Below are 20,685 nucleotides of genomic sequence, written 5' to 3'. Positions count from 1 at the left end.
ATGTGTGTGTGAATGGAAAGAAAGTCGTTTTCCGACAGCAGAAGGGAAATCACTTATTTGGGGGCCGTGGTGCTTCGGTTTCCAGGATGTCCGTCTCTGAAGAGGGGCCTCGGGCCAGAGGTGACTCATCTCAGCGTGGCTGTGCCTTTCTAGCTGCTGGACCGTCGCAGGTGTGGAGAAAAATCACTGAGGAAAACATGCAAGTCATCCCAAGCTCCCGATGAGGACGCTCACACGGTCAGGGGCAGATGCTGCGATTCTGCTGCTGAGCCCACATTTGTACCACCAACGATGGCGGGGCCTCTACGCTTGGGAAGCAGGCGCTCTAGGGCCGCCTGTGTCTTAGGAACAAGTCCCAGGGAGAAGATGAAGTCCATCAGTGGGAGAGAACGCCGCCCGAGACAGACCCTGGTCCACGCCGTGCATCACGGGTCGAGGCAAGGACCCGGGCCCATGTCACCCGGGTCTGAATCCCGGCTCAGCCACTTAGGAGCTGCGTGACTTTGGACACGTTGCCTGAGTGCCTCAGTTTCCTAATCTGTGGAGTGGGGATGGCTGCACAGGGCTGCTGGGAGGATTCCACGAGCGAACATGTGAAGCTGTTAACACAGCGCTGGGCGTGAGGCCAGCAGGCAGCCCCCATCCACACCTTCCTCCTGCTGGACGCAGCCTCCCTGCCGAGCTTCCTCGCCTGCAGCCGGGTGCGGGAAGGGAGTCGGGACACCAGGTGAGGTCCTGCTCCCAGGGCACCAGAACTAAAAGACGCGGATCCACTCGGGCTGTCCCTCTGCTCCACGGCACCAAGGGCCGTGGGGAACCCAGTTTGCCGACCGACCGCTGTCTTTAGCAAGAAGAATCTCTCCCCTCCCTTCCTGGGGAAAGCAGAGGTTAGAAGTTTCTAAGGAGAAAAGAACAGCATTTTCACAGTCCCCCTAAATTCAGATGCTCAGTCACAAAATAAACGCGTGAGGCCTGTGCCCCGCTATCTTAAAATATCCAAATGGCGCCTCGTTGGTCAAGAAAGGTGAGACAGGAGCACAGACCCCCCATCAAGAAAATGTGACTCGCCCATCTCGGTGCCGCTGGGGGCGCTTCCCGGAGGTCCAGCCAGCGCAGCGGACACGCCAGCCCTGCCGGCCACCCCTGAGCGGGGGCAGGTCCACAGAGCAGAGTCACTGCAGGATCTGTTCAGGTCTGAGAGCTTCGCATTTTCAGAGGCAGTCCTTAGGGTACGAGGACGCGGGCTGAGAAAACAGGAGCACACGGCACGTTCCGATGTGCCGTCATCATTTTCTGCAAAGCCGCCTGCTTCTCTGCTACCTACGGAGCCCAGGCCCTGGGACGTGTCTGCAGAGCCTCCAAGTGTCTTATGGTTCTTTGTAACACAACTTGCAAAGTAGGTTGACCCGGACTCCGGCAGAAGAAATCCATCCATACACATAACAAAAAATGTGTGAGACAAACAAACGTCTCATCAAATGTCTCATCTCTCGAGCCTTCATCTGACGGGGGAAATTGCAGAGAGGGGCTCACTCTGAGAGAAAAGACTCGCCACCCCAGATTCTGCCCAAGGACAGACAGGACTCCACAGGCTTGAGAAAAACCTCTTTCTTTGTACCTTTCAAGGAACAACGGGAACAAAGCAGTGGACGGCCTGAGTGCGCACACAAAGGCGGCCGGGTTTTTAGGGTTATTTGGGGAGCGTAATTAGTGGTAACAGGGCAAAACCAAGGCAGGATGCACAAAGCCGGGGAGAAAGCGAAATGGGTTCATTAGGGGGTGTGCGCGGGGGGGGGGCAATTACTCTCCAGATGGAGAAAACGCTCCAAAGGAGCGGCCTCCCTGGGAGGGGCCTGAGCCCAGCTCGTAGGGCGCCAATAGCGGCCACAGAGCCGCTGTGACAGAGAGCAGTCACACAGACGCCGGCGGTGACAGTAAATACAAGCACTGTGGTCCACGCCCCACAAGGCAGGAGGCGGGCCCTGGCAAGTCCCCTCGGGTGGGGCACAGGTGGGGTTTATATTGTGCTCAATTTAGAGAAGGCATTATTTTTGTAAAACAAAAGCCATACAAGGTATGTTTAAAATACAGCAAATTCTACACCGAATATGATTAAACTTGAGTGAAACGTCTGGGGGAAAGCAGGGGACAAAACATCCCGGATGGTCAGGGGCCAGGAACGTCTCGTCAAGAAAAAGCGTAGGAAGAAAAGCAAAGCCTTGTCTGATCAGCCGGCTCTCCTCCAATAGCTGTGAGTGCACAGCAAGTGTGACACGGAAGGAATGGCCTGGCCGTCGAGGCCGGCGGGGTGGCTGTGAGCACAGAACCGGGGACACGTGAAGCGGTTTAGGGGAGGGATTTTACGTGAACGTTCTCACTGCGAGTAGCTCACCTGCTCAGTGTTGGTCTGGGGAGTAAACACGGGCGCATATTCTGTGCCCTGGGACGGCTCCCCCCGGGGTCCTGGGGTCCCGGTGCCGCCTCCTAAGGGATTGGGGGCCACGGGAACACGGCCATTTCTGCGTAAGAAGCAGAGGACACGCCCCCGGAGGTCAGAGCCGCAGCAGGTGCACTGGGCGGCCGTCCTTAGGCCGGCCCAGCCCAGATCCTGCTCCCAGGATGGGGCGCTCGGCACTCAGCCCGTCTTCACCGTCACTGGCGTGTGTCACGAGGTCGCCACCACCCGTCCTGGGACGCTCTTCACCACCTCCACCAGGCTGCTCAGTGATGCCCAGATAGCGTTTACCTTTCCACAGCGGGACAGCACGCTCACACGTGCTCACACACCCGTGTGCACACGCAGGGGAGAAGCACTTCTCCACGGTGGACCCTGAGCCGGGTTCCAGAGCCTCCGTGGGGCGGTGCTCATTCAGACCTTTAACTAGGGATGAGGCACCCTCACCCGCACCCCGACACCCTGATGACAGCTTCGGCCGCAAACCCAGGCTCCTCTGGCCGGACTGCAGCTGCATTAAGTGCCTGGTCCCACGGCGTCAGTCCACTGCCCAGGACAGCTCCACGGCCAGCAGTGTTTACCAGGCGACATCGAGTAACTGTTCCCATCTCGTAAATGTCTTCTCAGAATAAAAGTTATAGACACATTTCAACTAAGAGAGGTGAACGTGATGTTCAGCTGGCTCCTAAATCCGGAACAGTCTACCGTCACAAAGCCAGGCCCAGGACCCTGACCCCGTCTGCCCCTCCCAGCCACCCCGTGCTCGCTCCCAGCCCTGTCCTGCTCTGCAGTCATCGCCACGTGGACGGCCTCTCACCCCCCAAACTGAGGACGGCGGTCACTTTCCTGTTCTCTGCCTCCCTCGGCGTCCGGCACAGATCGGGGAGGCTTCGCTCACTGGTGGGCATCACCTGCAGCCAGCAGCCCCTAGGGGACCAGGTCCCCAGCCTGGGCGGCGGCCGAGATGCTGCCGGAGCTGGAATCAGGCCCCGCGGCCGGAGGCGGAGGCTTCCTGCTCAGACCAGGCAGGGCTGGGAGGTCATTTGGGAGCCCGAGCTGGCAGCTCGCATGTTCTCGTTCTCCAGAGCTTTACGGTGCAGGGTGCACAGTCAGGAAATCTGCAGCTGACGTGTCGCCTGAAGGGGGCTTGGAAGGTGCGTTACTAAGTGCACGGACTTCCTCCAGAACGAATGGGACGCGCCCACCGTGGACCAGGTGCCCCCGCACCCCACCTAAGGCCTGTCTGTCCTTTCAGACCTGAGACACGCTCCGTCTGCTCTGCCCCCGATCAACCTCAGGGCGAAATCGGGAAAGAGCTGTGACAACAAAAACACAGACTCCAGCGAGCATCTTCCCCCTCCCCAGCCCGTAGTTACCGTGGATTCCGTAACCATCTTTAACGCTTCGGCTGAAAGTTGGAATCGGAGACCCAGGGCAGAGTGTGTCTGACACACAACCCCCGCAAGACCCCAGCTCTCACAGGAGGGCTCCGGTCCAGCTCCAAGCCCCCTGGCAGGGCCGCCATCCGTAAGACAAATAAAGCAGTAAACACCTGGACTCCTGCGGCGGACGACTCACCAGACAACTGTGCTTCCAGGGTCCCCAAAGTCAGAGATGCCTCACAGCTCATGGCTCAGCTCGGCCTCTGTGAGCGAAGGTGGCCTGGAGCGGCCCCACCTGTGTGCACCGGCTTTTCATTTCATGTTTCATATTCAGACGATTAAAAATAACCAAGTCAGGTGGAAATAAACCGCCCGCCTCTTCACAGCAGCCTGGGCCTGACGTGGCCTAAGAGCATTAGCAGCTGTTTTCTGTGAGAGACTTTTGTCACCTTCCTAGTTTTCTTCTTGCGCAAAAGATACTGAATCCTCATCACCTGTCATCACCACCATCGTCACTCTGGTCCACATCTTCCGAGCTCAACGCTCCCTGTGCCCCGCGCTCTTCCGGACGCCGGAAATCAAGGGGGATGGTTTTCGCGAGAGTTCTAAACGCTTCCCCCAACCAGCTCCTCTCATATCGATACCTTAGATTCACGTGTCAGTTAGCTTTTATTGAGCACTGAGAGGTCCCTGCTGGTGCGGTGTGTTCATTCTACCGACCCGGCGTTTCAGGAAACTTCCTCGCCTTCCAGGAGGACACGCCGGGTAAGGAACAAGCCGAGTTCTGAACCCAGGTCTGTCTCAGCCCCTGATGCGAAAGGCCCTCCAGGTGTGAAGGGTAATTCCAGGCACCGGAAAGGGTTCTCGGCAGGGGCCCGCGCGGGGTGGGCGGAGGGTGTAGGGTCCAGGCTGGCGGACAGATGGGATGCTCTGGAGAATAAAGCAGGTGGAGGGCTTTCAGGGTGTGGGCCGCGGTCTGCACAAAGGTTCCGAGACAGAAGCACACAAGGGAGAGTCCGGGGGCGATGCGGACCAGCCAGGAGCACAAAAGGTATTCACAGCTCCCCATTCTGCGGCCGCTGCCTCATTAAGGCAAAGGGCAGGGCCCAGGCGGGGCGGAGAGTAGGAAGCAGCTGCCTCTGCTTCTCAGAAACAAACGCACACCATTCTGGGACCCAGGTGCTCCACGTGAAGCCGCTGTGAATGGCGATCCTGCAGCACGACGCACAGAGCTCTGAAGGCCTGGGTCGGGGGCTGCACCGCTGATGAGCTGGTGACTGTGGGCAAGTCACTTTCAGTCTGTTTTATCTCAGTTTTCCCAGCTGTGAAATGAGGGCTCTGACCTCTAAGGCCCGCAAAATCTGTCACCTACCACCAAGAGGGGACAGGTGCCGAACTGCCACAGCAAGTCCGAGTCGGCGACGGCCCTCGAGTAAAACCAGCGATGGGGGTGTCCTGGGGCTCAGGAGGAGGGGCTGGGAGAGGATCCAGGAGCAAGTGGACGCTCGGGGCACTGCTGGCCGGGGACAAGAGCCATCTGTCGCGTGCAGGGCACCAGCTCTGCTTTGCTGCCTCTCTTGAGTTGATGTGAAATCTGTAGACGCAAGACGTGCCCGGGAAACCCGCCTCCAGAGGCAGGGCTGCGGGAGCGGGCGGTGGGGGGCGGGCTTCCCTGGCGGCGCAGCGGTTGCGAGTCCGCCTGCCGATGCAGGGGACGCGGGTTCGTGCCCCGGTCCGGGAGGATCCCACGTGCCACGGAGCGGCTGGGCCCGTGAGCCGTGGCCGCTGAGCCTGCGCATCCGGAGCCTGTGCTCCGCAACGGGAGAGGCCACAGCGGTGAGAGGCCCGCGTACCGCAAAAAAAAAAAAAAAGAAAAAACGCACCATTTCACAGTTATTGTCCGGGAAACCCGGGGTCCAAGGTCAGAAAAGAGGCAGTTCAAAAGCAACCGACCAAAGAATCTGAGATTTTTTCCCCCTAGTTTTCTCCCTCACGTTTCAATTTCAAATCTGTGGTCACTGAACTCGGTATTTTTCTTCTTGAAGGTGGGGAAGGTAATCCTGAAGCAGGTGAACCAGCTGTAACCTCCCTGCCAACTGACGACTGTTTTACAAACAAATCTGCATTTGATTTCCTCCCACTCAAGACCCTCTTGGGTTCTAGTTAAAGTGTGTGTTGCGCTGGCTCATGAAAGATGTAATTTAAAAAATATTCCTTTGTCGGTTATTCTTCTGCTTCACTGTCTTTCGAAAAAAGTGATAAAATGCTTACCTATAGAGCAAATCCAAAGTTTTAAACTTTAATTGGATGATTTGCATCTAGTTACATATTGACACTAACACCCCGTGCGCGCTAAGAACCCCGCACCTGTCACACAAACTCCTCTCGCTGATCTGCGATTAAACATCGCAAAGCCGATCCAAGTTGAAACCTGTGCTTCGCGTCCCTACCCCTCAAGCACCCTAGAGACCGTGCGTGTTAAAGCATCTGGACTTCCTTCCTGATATAATCACGTGTGAATCTTCCTTTTCCTACTTGCCAAATAATCACAAGCACAGACACACACAAACGCACCCAGACACCTCATTTTGCTGGTTGCAGTATCTTTTACATTCAGAAATCTTAAGAGAATACCTTTTCACAACTGTCACCTCCCTAATCGGAAATCACCTTTATGAAAACCTTGCCCTTGCTAATAAAGAAATAACCTACCAAGATTCCATTTTTAATTATCAGCAAGTCTTCCAAAGCAGAAAACCCCAGGGGAGACTTTAAATATTTTGAGCAACAAAGTTTATGAACAGTTAATCAGGTGAAGAAGAGAAACACTGTTACACAGCTTCTCTAACGTCACAGACGCCGTTACTATGATGTTCCCGAAAAAGTCACTGACCGCTGCACAGACCCACGTGCAGCACAGACAAACCCTGCCTGGTTCCTGAAATTCCCTCTATTCCATTCGTCCGTGACCCTCTCAGATCTGGGCTCAAGCTTCCCCATCGCCTCTCTCTCCTCAACACAGGCTTCAGCTCCAAGAAGACGTCTGTTTGTTGCCCAGCCTTCTGGCTTTGCTCCATCCTCTCCCAGGCACCCCCGCCTCCATTTCTCTCCGTCTGAGTCCCTCGCTCACCTTCTCTGGGAAGCCCTCCCTGACCACCCCAGGCTCGCTGGGGCCCATCACAGAGCTGCTTGTCTCAAGCACACGCCTAACCCAGTGTGAACCGGTCCTGCCTGTAAACTCCAACGGGAAATAAAGTTCTCTTCTGCCCCTATTGTTTCAGAAACTGTGACTCTATCATTGGAAGAAATAAATTCTGCAAAAGACACTTTCTGGAAGAGTTCGAAGTTCAGCCACGCAGCCTCCCCAAGGCTCTCTGAGGTGTTCATTCCTCAAGGGTGACCCGCACACCAACAGGGCTGCAGACACAGACGCAGGCTCTTGGGGCCACACCCAGGCCGGGGCAGCTGCCGGCCAGGGGTGGGGAGAAGGGAGGGGCAGTCCCGGGGCTGAGGCACAGAGACTCCAAACCAAAGGGGCCTCGGGAGAAAGTGACGCTGACATCCAGTCTACCCCTGGGTGGGAGAGACGGCCTGCATCGGGGGCTCATGCTGGAGTTGTCCTCCCCCCCCAGGTCGCTAAACGTTCCTCCTCTGACGCCCGGAAACTGCTGTCGCCGCCCGAGGCTCCTGGGCCGGGCTGTGCACCTGCTCTTTCTGAACCCTGCCGTCCTCGACATCCGCGACTCCTGTTGCCCCTGAAGGTCCGAGCCGTCGTTCCCCCTCTGACCGCCTTCTGTAATCTCTCAGCCTCTCTTACGCCAGGTCCGTGCTGTGCTAGGAGCTGGGCTTGGCCAGTTTTGACAGGCTAGTGCATTTCACTGCAGGTGATGCTACGCGGCACAGAGACGTCCCCTGGTACCCATCAAGTCCGCCTGAGAGTGGATGGTGCCCATCGGGGGTGCGTGAGAGTGGAGTGCCCTTGGGCCAGCCTCCGGGAGCAGGCACCGGGCAGGTCTGTGGGCTTCTGCTGTCAGAGGCCTGCCCCGGGCCGTGGTCTGCAGACGCCGCCTGCAGAGAGCTGGGCTCTGGTTGAAGAGGCCTCTGGGGAGCTGCCCTCACCTCTTCCTGGGGACAAACGCCGTCCCGGGGGAAACGGGTGAGCAGAAGCTAAAGAAGTTGGGAGACAAGCCCTCAGAAGGGGAGACGGGTCTTCCGGGCCTGTGTAACTTCGCGGACAACCGCCTTGCCCACTTACAGTGACCCTCGGTCTCTGATTACCTGCCTTCTAGAATTCCTTCCCCACCCTCCTACCATTTTGGTCTAAATCCCCGTTTAATCCATTTCTCACACTTCCCTTTACTGTTTCAGGCTTCTCCTCCCAACGCCCACCTTTCAGGATGGCTCAGCACCCTCTGCGAGAATCCGACGGCAGCAGGTCTCCAGGGACACCTGGCTGCACACAGGCTACCTCCCCCACCAAGGGATGCCCAAGCTGTGCCCCTCAACCGGGCAGGGGCGACACTCGTACTAGGGCAGGCCTGGGGGGCGGGGAGCGGGGGCTCCTTCTGACTGAGGGTGGCCTAGACCCAAATTCGCACCCCGGGTCCACCTTCCCCTCCAGGCAGTGGACTGATGACTTGACTGATCTCTGGTCCTGGACAGACGGGGGAGAAGTGCTCCACAGAGTCCCTGGAACACTGTCTCCACACCTGGCCTTCCCCACGATGACTGGATTTCCTGGAACAGTCCAGATCTCCAGGTTTCTCTCCGGTTTTCCCTAGAGGTACACTGCTTTCGTTGCAGACTGTATGTGCCAAGTTTTCGTTTAGAAAACGCGCCTGCATCTCTGGACCAGGGCCTGATGGAGAGAAAGCAGCCCATGCAAAGGCGAGGAGGTCATAAGTGCACACTTGGGCTGGGAGGGCTGGGCCCAGAGCCGAGCAGCTGAGACGAATCCCACACCCACCGACAGGCGCTCCTGAGAACCACTGTCACCACGAACAGAGGCCCCTTAAACAGAACTTAGACGTGAGATGCACTGGCCCCTCCACGACCTTCTCTGACCCTCAGGAGCCCAGTGAAGAGTGCAAAGCCCCTTCCTTCCCATCCTGTGGTGAGGAGAGCTGGGCTCAGAGGAGGGCTCGGCCCAAGTTCCAGCCGATGTCACGGCGGGGGGAGCACGGGCTTGAACGAACTTAAATATTGGGAGAGAAAGAAATTTAAAAAATGGAAAGTGTAGCAAAAGGGAAAGAGACTCGGAAGACCCGCCCCGCACTGTCCCTGCGGCCCCGCCCAGCTTCCCTGCCTCCAGGCCCTGCTCCACAGGTCCACCCTTACTGGGTCCACAGCCACAGCCACGAGGACACCGGGTCTGAGCTCATCCTCCTGCCCGGCACGCCCCCCATGCAACCAGGGGGCCATCTTTGCGGGCCCCCATGCCTTCTCCACCCGCCGGCGGGCTTTGCGCTCCTCCCCGTTGACCCTGCAGTGTTTGATGCCCACGCCGTGCCAGCTGCCTCCTGGTCACTCTGGGACGTGCTGCTTACCAGGGCTTCACGTGGGTTTACAGCAAATGAAATCATCAGCAGAGCAGACGAACACTGCCGACTCTTCCTAAGTCTCCCCCCACGAGGAGGAAGGCGGGGCCGTCAGATCCGGGGGCGGGGGAGGGGTCACGGCCTACCCCAGGCCACTCCTCCACGCGTACAACGAGCCCTGCTTGCCCGGAGCGGCCACGCGGTGTGGACCAGTGGCCACAGGCGGCTTTCGAAGCACGTCCGTGGGCATCGCTTGGAGGGAGCCTGTAGCTGGGGGCGGAGGGCAGGGACTCTCAGGGGGTCTTCCCGGGCCCAGGGCACCATCTGGGCTGCTCCTCTGGCTTCTGCAAGGTGGAGGGGTGCTCTGATTCTGACAGCGAGTGGGTAAGGCAGACTAGAACCTTCCCCGTATTGGAGTCGATTAAAAGGATGCCCCTCCCCTCGTCACCCCCCAAACTGTCCCCCACCTAGCAGCCGGTGAGAGCCAGACCTCCCTCTCGGACACACTTTCTCCCCTTGGCTGTGACAGAACAAAACGGGAGGACCTGGGAAAGGTCGCCGGACACAGAGGAGGGAGGATAAGCCCCCCTGCTGCCCCCGCTTCCCAGACGTAACTTCCTGGCCAGCCTTGAGAAACACTTATTTGAGTAAAATCCAGATCTGCTGACACACCAGGAAAATGAAGACAGACCAGAATAAGTAATGCAGGATCCAGAAGAAGCCGCAGAACCCAGGCCTCAGAAATCTTCGTATTAGAGGCTCCAGTCTTTTATTTTCAACATATCTCACCGAGGGGTCTGTTATTTTCAATTAAGTCTGATCTAATTATCAATGTCTGGTCAGGGAAGTGGCTGCTATATTAGGAGGGCAACATGTTTTCTTTACATGTTTAGATATTTCTTTGGCAATCTTTCCAGACCTCAGCCTCTCCTAGAAGATCTGTTTCCAAATCTCAGGAGCTATTTTTGAGGAACGTGTTGCACGGAAACCAGAGAACGAGCATGGAGTTGCTGCTTTTGGAAACCACATGTTGGAAAATTTAAGATGTATGAGCAAAACACGCTACACATTCAGGTCTTCCAGAAACACGTTCAGACCCAGAGTAGAAAGGGATCCGGAAGGTTTGACTGAGTTTGCAGAACAGCTTGTTGGCCCTGGCCCTGATCCCCTGACACTGAACACACAGACGAAAAGCAGGTCCCGGAAACGCTCGAGGCGGACAGGTCCCTTTGCTCTCATCACCCCAAAAGTGAGCAAGTTTTCCTTGGGTTCTCACAAGGCTGCCTTGACGAGCATGGCGTGACTTAAAGTACAGGGGAGCCCGGGCCTGTCTGGGGGCTGCGGAGGCAGGAAGGCCCCGGGCCTCGTCTTCAGCAGCCAGGCTTCTACCTGACAATACACCCCCTTGCAAAACCGATCAGAATTGGGAAAGTTTCGAGTGAATTCTGCCTGTGGACGTTGGTACCGCCAGCTACTTCTGCAAAGGCAAAACCTGAAAGGTTCCAGTTGTCAGGCTCGACTGGGTCATCACAGAAAGAACTGTTCTTTCACAGCATTTCAGGGCACCCTTCCATGTTTGAAGCAGGACACATTTTGCTTATTGGAAATCTGCACACAGAAGTATTTTGACCTGAGAATCTAAACATAAAGCCAGGCCAGGGCACCGTAAGATGCACGGCTGACTGAAGTGGGAAGGGCTATGGTGGAAACTGGTGGTGGGTCAAGTATACCCCAGGAGTTCACCGTTTTCCACCTCAACTGGGAAACGCTTCTGTGCCAAGTGCTACACCCAGCAGGGGAGATTCACCTAGAAGGGCCCCTGAATCAAAGGCAAGGAGAACAGCCGACGTGGGACCTGCCCTCTCTTTGACAGCCCGGCTCTCCTTGCTCTCAGGCGCGAGGACGGGGGCCTCTGGGCTCCCAGGTGCGTCAGCCCGAGTCGGGGTGAGGGGACCGTGGCCGTCGTCTCCCGAAGAGTCTGGAGCTAGTGGGCTGGGCCCCGGGCGGCTCTCTGCAGGGCGCCTCCCGACCGCTTCCTCTCCTCTCCTCTGGGTCCGCTTCCAAAGGCCCCCAGGTACCCAGGGAGCCTGCGGGCATTGGGAGACAAACCATCAAAAGAGGCCTCGCCGGCAATTCCGCGGGAGGCTGTGCCCCCGCGCGGGGAAGGGGAGTGGCTGCTGCTCTGGGAGGATCAAAGCCTCAGAGACACGGACTCAACATTCAAAGAGACTCGGGGAGAGAAAGGCGGGGACGCCGTCTAATCATCCAACAGCTTGTTTCTGCGCAGTGTTACCCAATCCCCGTGCACAGAAGTAGGACAGCGACGTGACAGAACACAGAATGTGCTGGTAGCCTCGCCTCACAAGCCCGCCGGACGCCCTTGGGGAGCGCGCGTGTGTAAATACACACTCACGTGTGCGGACAACATACGTGTCACGTGACATGCCAATTGGGGGAAAACAGGAATAAAAGTAAAGAAATTGGCTTTTCAGATCAGGAAATACAGACTTAATCCAAATACATTATGTTGCTCTATGTAGAGGACAAAAATAACATTTACCAAAACAAAGGGGAAAAGTTTGGCAGCGGAATTCCATTAAAACATGACCTTTAAAGATGGATTTCAGTTCTTCTACAAGTTAGCATACCCAAATCTTTCAAGTTTGAGCAAATTAAACTTTGATAGATTACCTGGTGAAATTGATACCTTGTTAAGTGTTAAAATAAGAGTTTATTAAGAAAGATGTGATTTTCCAATAGGTAAAGCAAACAAAAATATCACACACTTACGCGTGTAAACTAACTAAGAACCTTTAACATGCTGACTCTGTCTATGAGATAGCTCTATTTTAAGGGAGAAGAGAAAAAAAAATGTTTAAACGTGTTTGCATTCGAAGCTAATAATGCAAACTACTCACTGTTTGGAAACAATTTATGAAAAGCCCACTGATTTTTCAGGAACCCTCCACGAGTCCGCTGGAACCTCAAACCCCAAACCACGGATTACGCGCATGCAGGGGCATGGCACGGACCACCGGGGACCGCAGGGGATGGATACTGGAAGACGCAGACCAGAGCTTCCTGAAGGGCCAACCACACGAGGGCCTTCCCACTAGAAGAATCTGGCAACGACACTACTGCTGTGCAGTTTAATTAGGACACGCGGCCTCTCTGGCTCTCTGGGAAGAAGGAATCACACACCCAGTCCCTCCTCCAGACCACCAGCCCCTCCCCTCCCCTCCCCTCTCTCCCAAGGCCTGTGCCCTGCATCCTTCCTGCATGGGAACACTCAGGTCTTTCGTTTAAAGGGTGACCTCATATGCCAGTATCGGTAAAACCTATGACACTGCCACCTACCATTCCACCTTTCCTAGGCCATTCACTTACTTCTATACTTACACAATACTCTTTTTCTCCTTCAGAAACTTTATAAAATGAATTGAATATTTCCATCATGTCCCCATGAAAGAAAGCACAATATTAAATTGTTCAATTTTCCTTGTAACTCCATGATGAGAATTACACTGAGGTTATCCATAACCTCACCTGTATTGTAGAATCAGCAAAGTGCAGAAGTTCAATGATTTGAAAACGAAGCGTGGAAGCAACAAGATACTGTCCTAAAATTACTGTTTTGTGCTTGAAATACTTTAAAAAACTTTTCAGACAGGTTTTTACACTTGAAGGGGGTCTCCATGGCAGTTACAGAAAAACCTAAGAAAGTATGGATACATGAACGAACGAATACCTGCTTCGTTCACAAATGTACGATCTTCGACGCGTAACTACACTCTTACAAGTCCTTAATCCATGACTCAGCTAAATGGAGAGCTAAAAATCATGGCACCCTTATCCCCGAGTGTGTTCTGCTAAAAACAAATCAAAACAACACAACAGCCTAGTGCCAGCATGTTCTCACCGGTAAACAGGCCACTTTGAGGGGGCAAACCTCCACATTTAATCAAAGTAGTTCCCACAAGGGTGCCCTGTAGTAATTTCAAAACTAAGCCCACCAGAAAATCTTTACAATAATTTCATTTCCAAATTTTCCTAGATCCTATTTTTAAAGGAAAGGTTTTTTTCTGTGTTCTCCCCCCACCTTTTTTTTTATTATTATTATTAATCTGGATTGAAGAAAAGCATACATTTCATTTATTGTCTGGATTACAGATTCTTATTAAACAAACCAGAGCTCATTATAAAATCAATATCAACTTAACCACCATGCCCCCAGGAGAACCACATAAAGGTCACTCCAAGAAATTCAAACAATTTTCCTGCTGGAAGGGCATGATTTTAATTACAGATACTATTAATTAGAGCTGTCACTGGGAAGCTTTTTTTTCTGTTAATTATCACAAACTCAGTCCTAAGTGTGCATTTGCAACCTGCACTTTTGTCAGAATTAGTCACTTCTGCATGCAAGTCCAACCTTTCCATTCTATCAATATTTTATATTCAAATTTCAAAGCATATCAAAGGATGCCGTGCTTTCTACAAACCTCCGCCCGTACGATCTGCCATCTCTCACACACCTAACAGAACTAGTGTGATAATTTATTTATGTCCCGCACAGGCTTGGCCCAGAAGAGACCCAAACGCCTACACTGGTTCTGCTCAATAGAATTTCTGGATACATTCTTACTAGTTTGTGTGACATTTTTCCCCAAGCTGCTTCTTCAGATGTGCTTTTTCTTTTGCTTTGAAGCAAAGCTAGCCCCTGAAATGCCATCTCCCACACATGTGAAGTTGCTGTTTCTTTATAAGAAAAGATCGTACTGACCAGGCTTCTGACCCCCACCAGAAAACCAGAGGTTTTCTTCATTCAACAACACCACCGAGAGTTTTGAAGTAGGGAAAATAGCACTTTCTGGTCTCTCTTAAGCAGAGCGATTTTATCAGTTCATCCCAGCACCTTATGTGAGACAGGGTCAGGGCGGCTCTCAGACAAGCTCCTGGGGGGGGGGGGGCGGTGTTCTAGACAGAGCTTGAGCCGCTCCCCAGCAGTGCAACTGTGATGACAGAATGATAACATTTACAGCCGTGACTGTAAAGCAGGATGCATTATTTACACGACACATTCCATGTCACAGTCATGTGACTTCAGAAAGCAAAGACTCTACTCCAATGGGAGAAACGCTTTACAAAATGTATCTATTGAACTTCAGGAAACGATGATTAAGTAAATTACCTTCCCAAACGGGAAAATATACTTGGAGTTGCGTTATATTTTATGTTAGAAGAAATCAAGTGCCCTGACTGGTATATATTCTGGGCTTGCGTGAAGATGTGTTTTCATTACGAACATTATTAAATCTGGAGTGCGTGCTACGGAACTCCCAAACATTCTGTGAATTTTTTTTTTATGTCCAGTTTCGTCTGAACCTCCCCCCCTCAGTCTCATTGGTTCCGATTTTTTTTCCAGGTGTGTCTGGACCGTTTCTGCATCACCAGTGCAGGGCTCCACCACTGCTCTCCTGAAGACATCCTTGGTTTACTTTCCATCTATCGGCCTTAGATGCCACTTTATCCAAATAACAGCGAAGGTGGCAACAGATCAGGTCAGAGGATCTTTTCACATGAGATCCTGAGGAAGCCGATGATTTAAGAGACACCTTCATACATCTACACAACCAATTTATCTTGCAACTCCGGCATTTTTTATTAATAGTGGCCAAACTAAGGAAGATAACAGATAATACATAATTCATGTATTATACTTTTTCCACATTTCTAATTAGCAGCCCGCTTTCACAGCTAACATGAGACCATCCCAGAACAGCATAAGATTAATTTAGAGCAGGAAAACTAGGGTTTCAAGGTATTTACGTGAATGCTAATGAGAAGTTTCAAATCGTCATCACACAAGAACCCAAACTATGAATAAATGAACAACTGCTGGGAATAGGGGAGGGGCCAAAGACGACTTAAACAATCCGTCCATTCCAGTGGTGAATGGAACTGAAACAGCACTTAGAAAAGTCTCTTTTTACCTGGTAGGCGTTGGTGGCATCAGGGTCCGGGTCGCCCCCAGGTCCCGAGAGCTTCTCCTTCAGCCTGTACTGAGAGCTGTGTCGTAGGCAGTAGATGACGCCGGACGCCAGCAGGACCGCCACGATGGCGACGACGGAGACCAGAGTGAGCACGATGAACTTGGTCGAGTCCTCTCGTTCTGCCTGGTGAGGCAGAAGCTTGGGTTTGCTTTTCTGCAGAATAGGAGAGGGGGCAGGTTACTACCCAGTGAATCATGAGTCCTGAAAACCAGCCCTTCCAAACGCAACCTAAAACGTAAAGCTCTGGGCTGGCACTGAGACAACAGGAGGGCATCCAGGAAAGCAGCCCTCGGACCGGAAGCTACAGTCATTTCAACACAGCGCGCCGCAGACGGCAATGCTTTCACAAGGAACGTCATTACAGGCGTCACTTTTGTTTCCTTAACGGCCGCCGTTTTTCAAACTTAAAGGTATAAAGTATTCGGCAGCTAATTCACTGCCTTAAGTAAAATAAAGCCTTCGTCCCTTCTCAAGAGGTACGCGGGGAGCGGATGCCTCACAAACGGTGGGGCTGGGGTGGATAGACCGGATGGGGGTGCCTAGCTCCTGCTGTGCGTAAGGGTACCAGCAGAAGTCCAACCACTGAGCCTGCTTCTGTGAAGCGTCAGGCTAATATTCTTGCACATATCGCAGGGAGTTGCCATCCCGGAAGCCCCTCCGCTCGCCTTCCAAGGCACGTCCCCTCGTCCCCTCGTCCAGACCTCGGACCTGGGCCGCGTCTACACCCCGCACAGACCCCGCACTTCGCACCTCGGCACTTTTCCTTGAAAGGAGCTGCGAGACAGGGGCGCACTATGGTCCAGGAGTTCACTTCTCGGCGGGTGAAAGGTAAGGGAGCCCAGGTCCGTCGGGTTCTCCTGCTTCGGGGGGCGGGATGGGGGTGGGTAAGAACATCCTTTCGGCGCGTTGCACGAGTCTCCATGCACACAAAGTTGCACAGTGCGCGCCCTCATTAGCTTCATTATAAGGAATATCAGCAACAATTAAAACGCCAGGGGACGATGGAGGCTCGGCCAGCACACCCTTCCGCAATTACTCGGGGAATGAATAGAAATGCACGCCCCCGCCCCAGTCCTGGTTGCTACAAGATGAGAACAATTAGCAAACTCCTTTCCACCACCTAATTTCGCGTGGTAACAAAATGGATTTTTCCCCATGAATGCCTGGCCGGCCTATTCATTATCTCTCTTCTATTAGTAATTTTCTGCTCCGTATTCAGCCTCCCAACTCTTCATTTCCTCCTGTCTCCGAGTGTACACAGGGCCTCTTATGTCAGGCCGGGCCATTTTTATCTTGTAATCATAAAGGCCACCAAAGCAATTATCGCCGGTCCTGACTGGAAAAGCTGGTCATTAATTAGCCTCCTTTTGCCTTCGGTGCCGCGGATTAGCTGGTGCCGGGACTGGGTTAATGGAAACGCGGGTGAAATGAGAAAAGACGCCGGATTTTCTTGCCTGGATGCGAGGCTCCGAGGAGGACAGCAGGTCCGCCAGCGGCGGGAGGGACGGAGGCGCGGGGACGCTAGGGGGAGACGCGGACGGGGGGGGGTCGGGGGAGGGAGCCGGGACGCCCGGGCGGTGGGGCGAGCGGGGCGCGGGGGCCCCCCGGCCAGTGCGGCCGGTGCGCGCGGCCCTCGGCCTGGAGGGAGAGGCGGGCGGAAGACCCCTCCCCATCCTCTCTCACCCCTCCCCTCGCCCCTCCCTCCCCGGCCCAGAAAGAAGTCACCCGGAGGGCTGCCGGCTGCCAGCCCCGCAGGCCCCGCTTCCCCCCGGCACCGTGTCCCCGCCCCGCGCGGCGACAGGCCGAACCGCAGAAATAAACCGGAGAGACCCGGCCGCGGTGCCGGAGACGCGGGCGGACTGGGAGGGGGCCCGACACCCACGTGCCCGGCTCCTCGGCCCCGCGCGGTGCCGCTGGTTCACGCCCGTCCTCCCGCGGCCGGTTCAAGAAGAGCGCGCCCCTCTCCAAGCCCTCCGGCCCGGGACGCTCCCCTGAGAGGCCGGCGAGGCTCCGGCCGCCCGGGTTCCCACCCCGCCGATGCGCCCCTCCCCCCACTAGCGCTCCTCCGCTCCCGGGAGAGGCCGGCTCCGAGCCTCCGCAGACGAGCGGGGACAACAAAGGAGGGCGCGCGGCCGGCGGAGGGGGCGTCCCGCTAGACCCCGCTCGGCGCCCCCAGCCGTCACTGCATCCCCCACTCCGCCCCGGCGCAGGCGACCGGCGGCCCCCGCCCCGCCCCCCCCCAGGGGAGCCAGTCCAGGCGTCGGGGGGACCCCGCGCGCCCACGTGGCTGACCGCGCCCGGGTACGGGGACTTCCCGAACCCTTCTGCCCCGCGACGTGAAGCGCACACGCGCGCGGTGACCAGCCTGGCTCCGAGGGGACGCGCAGCGCCTCGGTGGGTGGCCACCACCTCAGTGCGCAGCCGACGGGCGGTCGCCAGGGCGCGGAGGACTGAGGACCTGAACAGGGTCCGGCCCAGGCGCGGGGTCTCGCTGGGTAAGAGGCACAAGCGTAGCCCGGTTGTCGCTCGGTTCCAGGCGGGAGGCCGTGAACGCGCAGAGGCCCTCTAAGGAGGCCGGCAGCGGCGCCTGCACTTTACCCTGGCCCGGGTCTGGGGCGGCAGGAGAGACCCCGGCGGGGCGCTCCCCCGGGAGGGAGGCCGGGCAGCCCTAAGTGTCGCCGCCCGGCCGGCTCGGCCCTTTTTGCCGGAAACCGACGGTCACCGTGACCCGTAGGCTGCGCTCTCGGCCGGGGAAGGGGAAAGGGGCCTGCCCGGCCTCCCCTCACGCAGCGCTTGGAGTTTACTCAGAGGTCAAAGAAAAATGTCAAGGAGAGTGACTGCCCGGGTCCCTCCTCCCTGGGCCCCGCTCTGTCTCCGGCCAGCTGCGCAGCCCCCGCTGGGTCCCAGGTGCTCCCGGGGAAGAGGACGGGACTCCACGTCCACTGAGTCCCACTTTCTACGGTCCCGTCCAGCTCCCCGCCGCCTGGGCCGGAGCTGCCCCGCAGGGAAGGGGTGGCAGTGGTCCTCTCGCATCCAGGAGAGGGGTCTGGTGAGGCTGGGGAGGGCGAGCACCGGGTCAAGGAGGGGCCTGGACGGCGGGCGTGGTCGGGGAGGAGGGATCTGACCAGGAGAGGAAGGAAGCCTGTTGGGGACAGAGAGGGATGCGCCGGTTTGGGCCACTGTGACGCTGCGGCCGCAGGATCTTAGGGCCCGGCTGGGAATCCTGCCTCTCGCTGGCCCCTGGGCACCCCGGTTGGAGCCCGAAAAGTCGCTCTTCCTTGGGGCGCCCTCAATGACCCCAACGTCCTACCTAGTGCTGTCGGGAGGGTCACGCGGGGAGGAAAAACGCTTGGCTGCAAGTCAGGACTGAGGAATCCCGGAAGAAATAAAAATTTACACTTTTTTTAAAAAATTAAAGAGCGTGAACTCCGTCCTCGGCACAGTGATTGAGTTTAAATAACTATGATTATTGTATAGCCTTTCTTTATTGTAGAGTTAAAAAAAGTCTTAAGGGACCCCTGCTAACCAGGCGATTTAAGAGAAAGCAGCGGGTGCCTTTGCTTAAAAGCGAGTCCGACCCTCTGTCCTGCCCAGGAGTGGCCTGGGTCCTGCTCCCTCAGGCCGAGGGGCTGTAACTACAGGCGCTTTCCTGCAGTCTTGTCCTGGCGCTGAGCCCTGCCGAGAGCCCTCCACTAATTAGAGGCATCTTGTCAGTCCTGACTTGAAATTGAAAGAAAATAATGTTTAAATATTTATGACTTTGACATTTACAGTCAGGCCGCCTCCTTCTGTACAGTGGCAGCTCCCACCCCCCGGAAAGTTTGGAGCAGGGGAGGGGTGAGGGGGAAGGTGGAGGAAGCAGCCGTCCCAAGCAGCCTGGTCACACAGGGAGCACGGGGTGTCTGTGTACCCCAGGGTGCAGGCGACACATATACAAGCACTTAATACTAAGTTGCAGAAGCAGGAAGAGTATGATTTTTTATAAGAACCAGGAAGAGTAAGTCAACTTCATATCAGGTTAGAGGCACCGAGAGTGAACTAAGCACATTGCGTACTTCTTCCACTCAACCATCTCCACCTGCAGCTCCTTGAACTTAGAATATAAAGTATTGCAAAAGCTGTGATTTGAAATGCATATGTGACCACAGAGGCAATCAGTGGAATTGCTCTTAGAATCTGCAGACATTGTCCTGACCTATTTAAACTATTTTGATCTGTGCTTATAAGTGAAGGTGCCTGGGGCTTCCTTTATCTTCTTTGCCATTTATGGCAAAATACCTTCAAAACTTTTTTTTTAAGCTGTCCACGTGGTAAGCCTAAAATAAAAGAAGAAAGAAGAAAAAAGAACATTGTATACCCAAACTCGATTGTGAGGCAGCCACACCAATATATAACTTCATGGTAAAAGATATTTGTTGACGGGTAGAAAAATGTAGCATTTTCCCAAGGCTGTGCTACGCAACCAGTTAGCAAGAGCAATTCATCATCGAAATCACTGGCTTCAATTTTAAAACGCACTTGTACCCAAAAACTTATGGGCACAGGCATGCAGCAATTTCATTGATACTAAACTTCTAATATTGTGGATGTTTTCATTTGCATCATTTCTAAAGAATCTGATTTGCAAACCCAGCCGTATCCCGTGTTCCTCTGCACTTTTATGTTCCTATAATTGTAAAGATCTTTTTCTCTGTAAAATTTAGAAATTAATTTCAGAGACTAATGAATGGTTAAAAACAAGTCTGTCTTTGGTTTCCCAGATGAACCATCTTAGAATTATTTGGAAATTTCACGCTAAGTTTACTAAGATATATTTACTAAGATATAGTAACTATCACTTTAAAGCCGATCAAAAATTTTAACAGCTTTCAGGCCACAGGAATGACCAAACTTAAAAATATTGGGGGGGGGTCTTAAAATATTTTAAAAGTATTTTTTTAAAGCTGTTAACTGAACTATTTTTAATTTGGAACTGGCCACAGAATTCTAATAAATGAGAGAAGTCAGGCGGAAATAATCATGTATTAATTCTCTGCATTACAAAATCTTTTCAGAAGCTATTATCAGAGCAAGAGGCATTGCGGTCTGAATTCAGGGTGGGAGGAATCCTTTGTGCAGCTGAAGGCTATTGTTCGTTTGTGCAGATGAAATTGTACTTGCAAATCTGCCATTCAAGTAGCCAAAAAAAAAAAAAAAAGCTTATATGGGCAAAAGAAAACAATCTCCAAGAAACAATTATTCTTAAATATAAACCTCAA

The 20,685-nt window shown here is 54.3% G+C and overlaps 1 protein-coding gene across 4 annotated transcripts in view; it reads right to left on the bottom strand.

The window, feature by feature from the left end:
* PTPRN2 (protein tyrosine phosphatase receptor type N2) overlaps nucleotides 1-20,685 on the bottom strand; it is a 689,065-nt gene that overhangs the window by 95,185 nt on the left and 573,195 nt on the right. For all 4 annotated transcript variants that reach the window (XM_060305028.1, XM_030854362.2, XM_060305029.1 and 1 more), the window contains one exon: nucleotides 15,368-15,580. In XM_060305028.1, the coding sequence (XP_060161011.1) occupies nucleotides 15,368-15,580 (213 nt within the window). The remainder of the gene's footprint in view (nucleotides 1-15,367; nucleotides 15,581-20,685) is intronic.

This window comes from Globicephala melas, chromosome 9 (assembly GCF_963455315.2).
Source record: "Globicephala melas chromosome 9, mGloMel1.2, whole genome shotgun sequence".
Taxonomy (NCBI): Eukaryota; Metazoa; Chordata; class Mammalia; order Artiodactyla; family Delphinidae; genus Globicephala; species Globicephala melas.
Note: the sequence above shows the minus strand (reverse complement) of the source record. Positions and strands in the feature narration are given on the sequence as shown.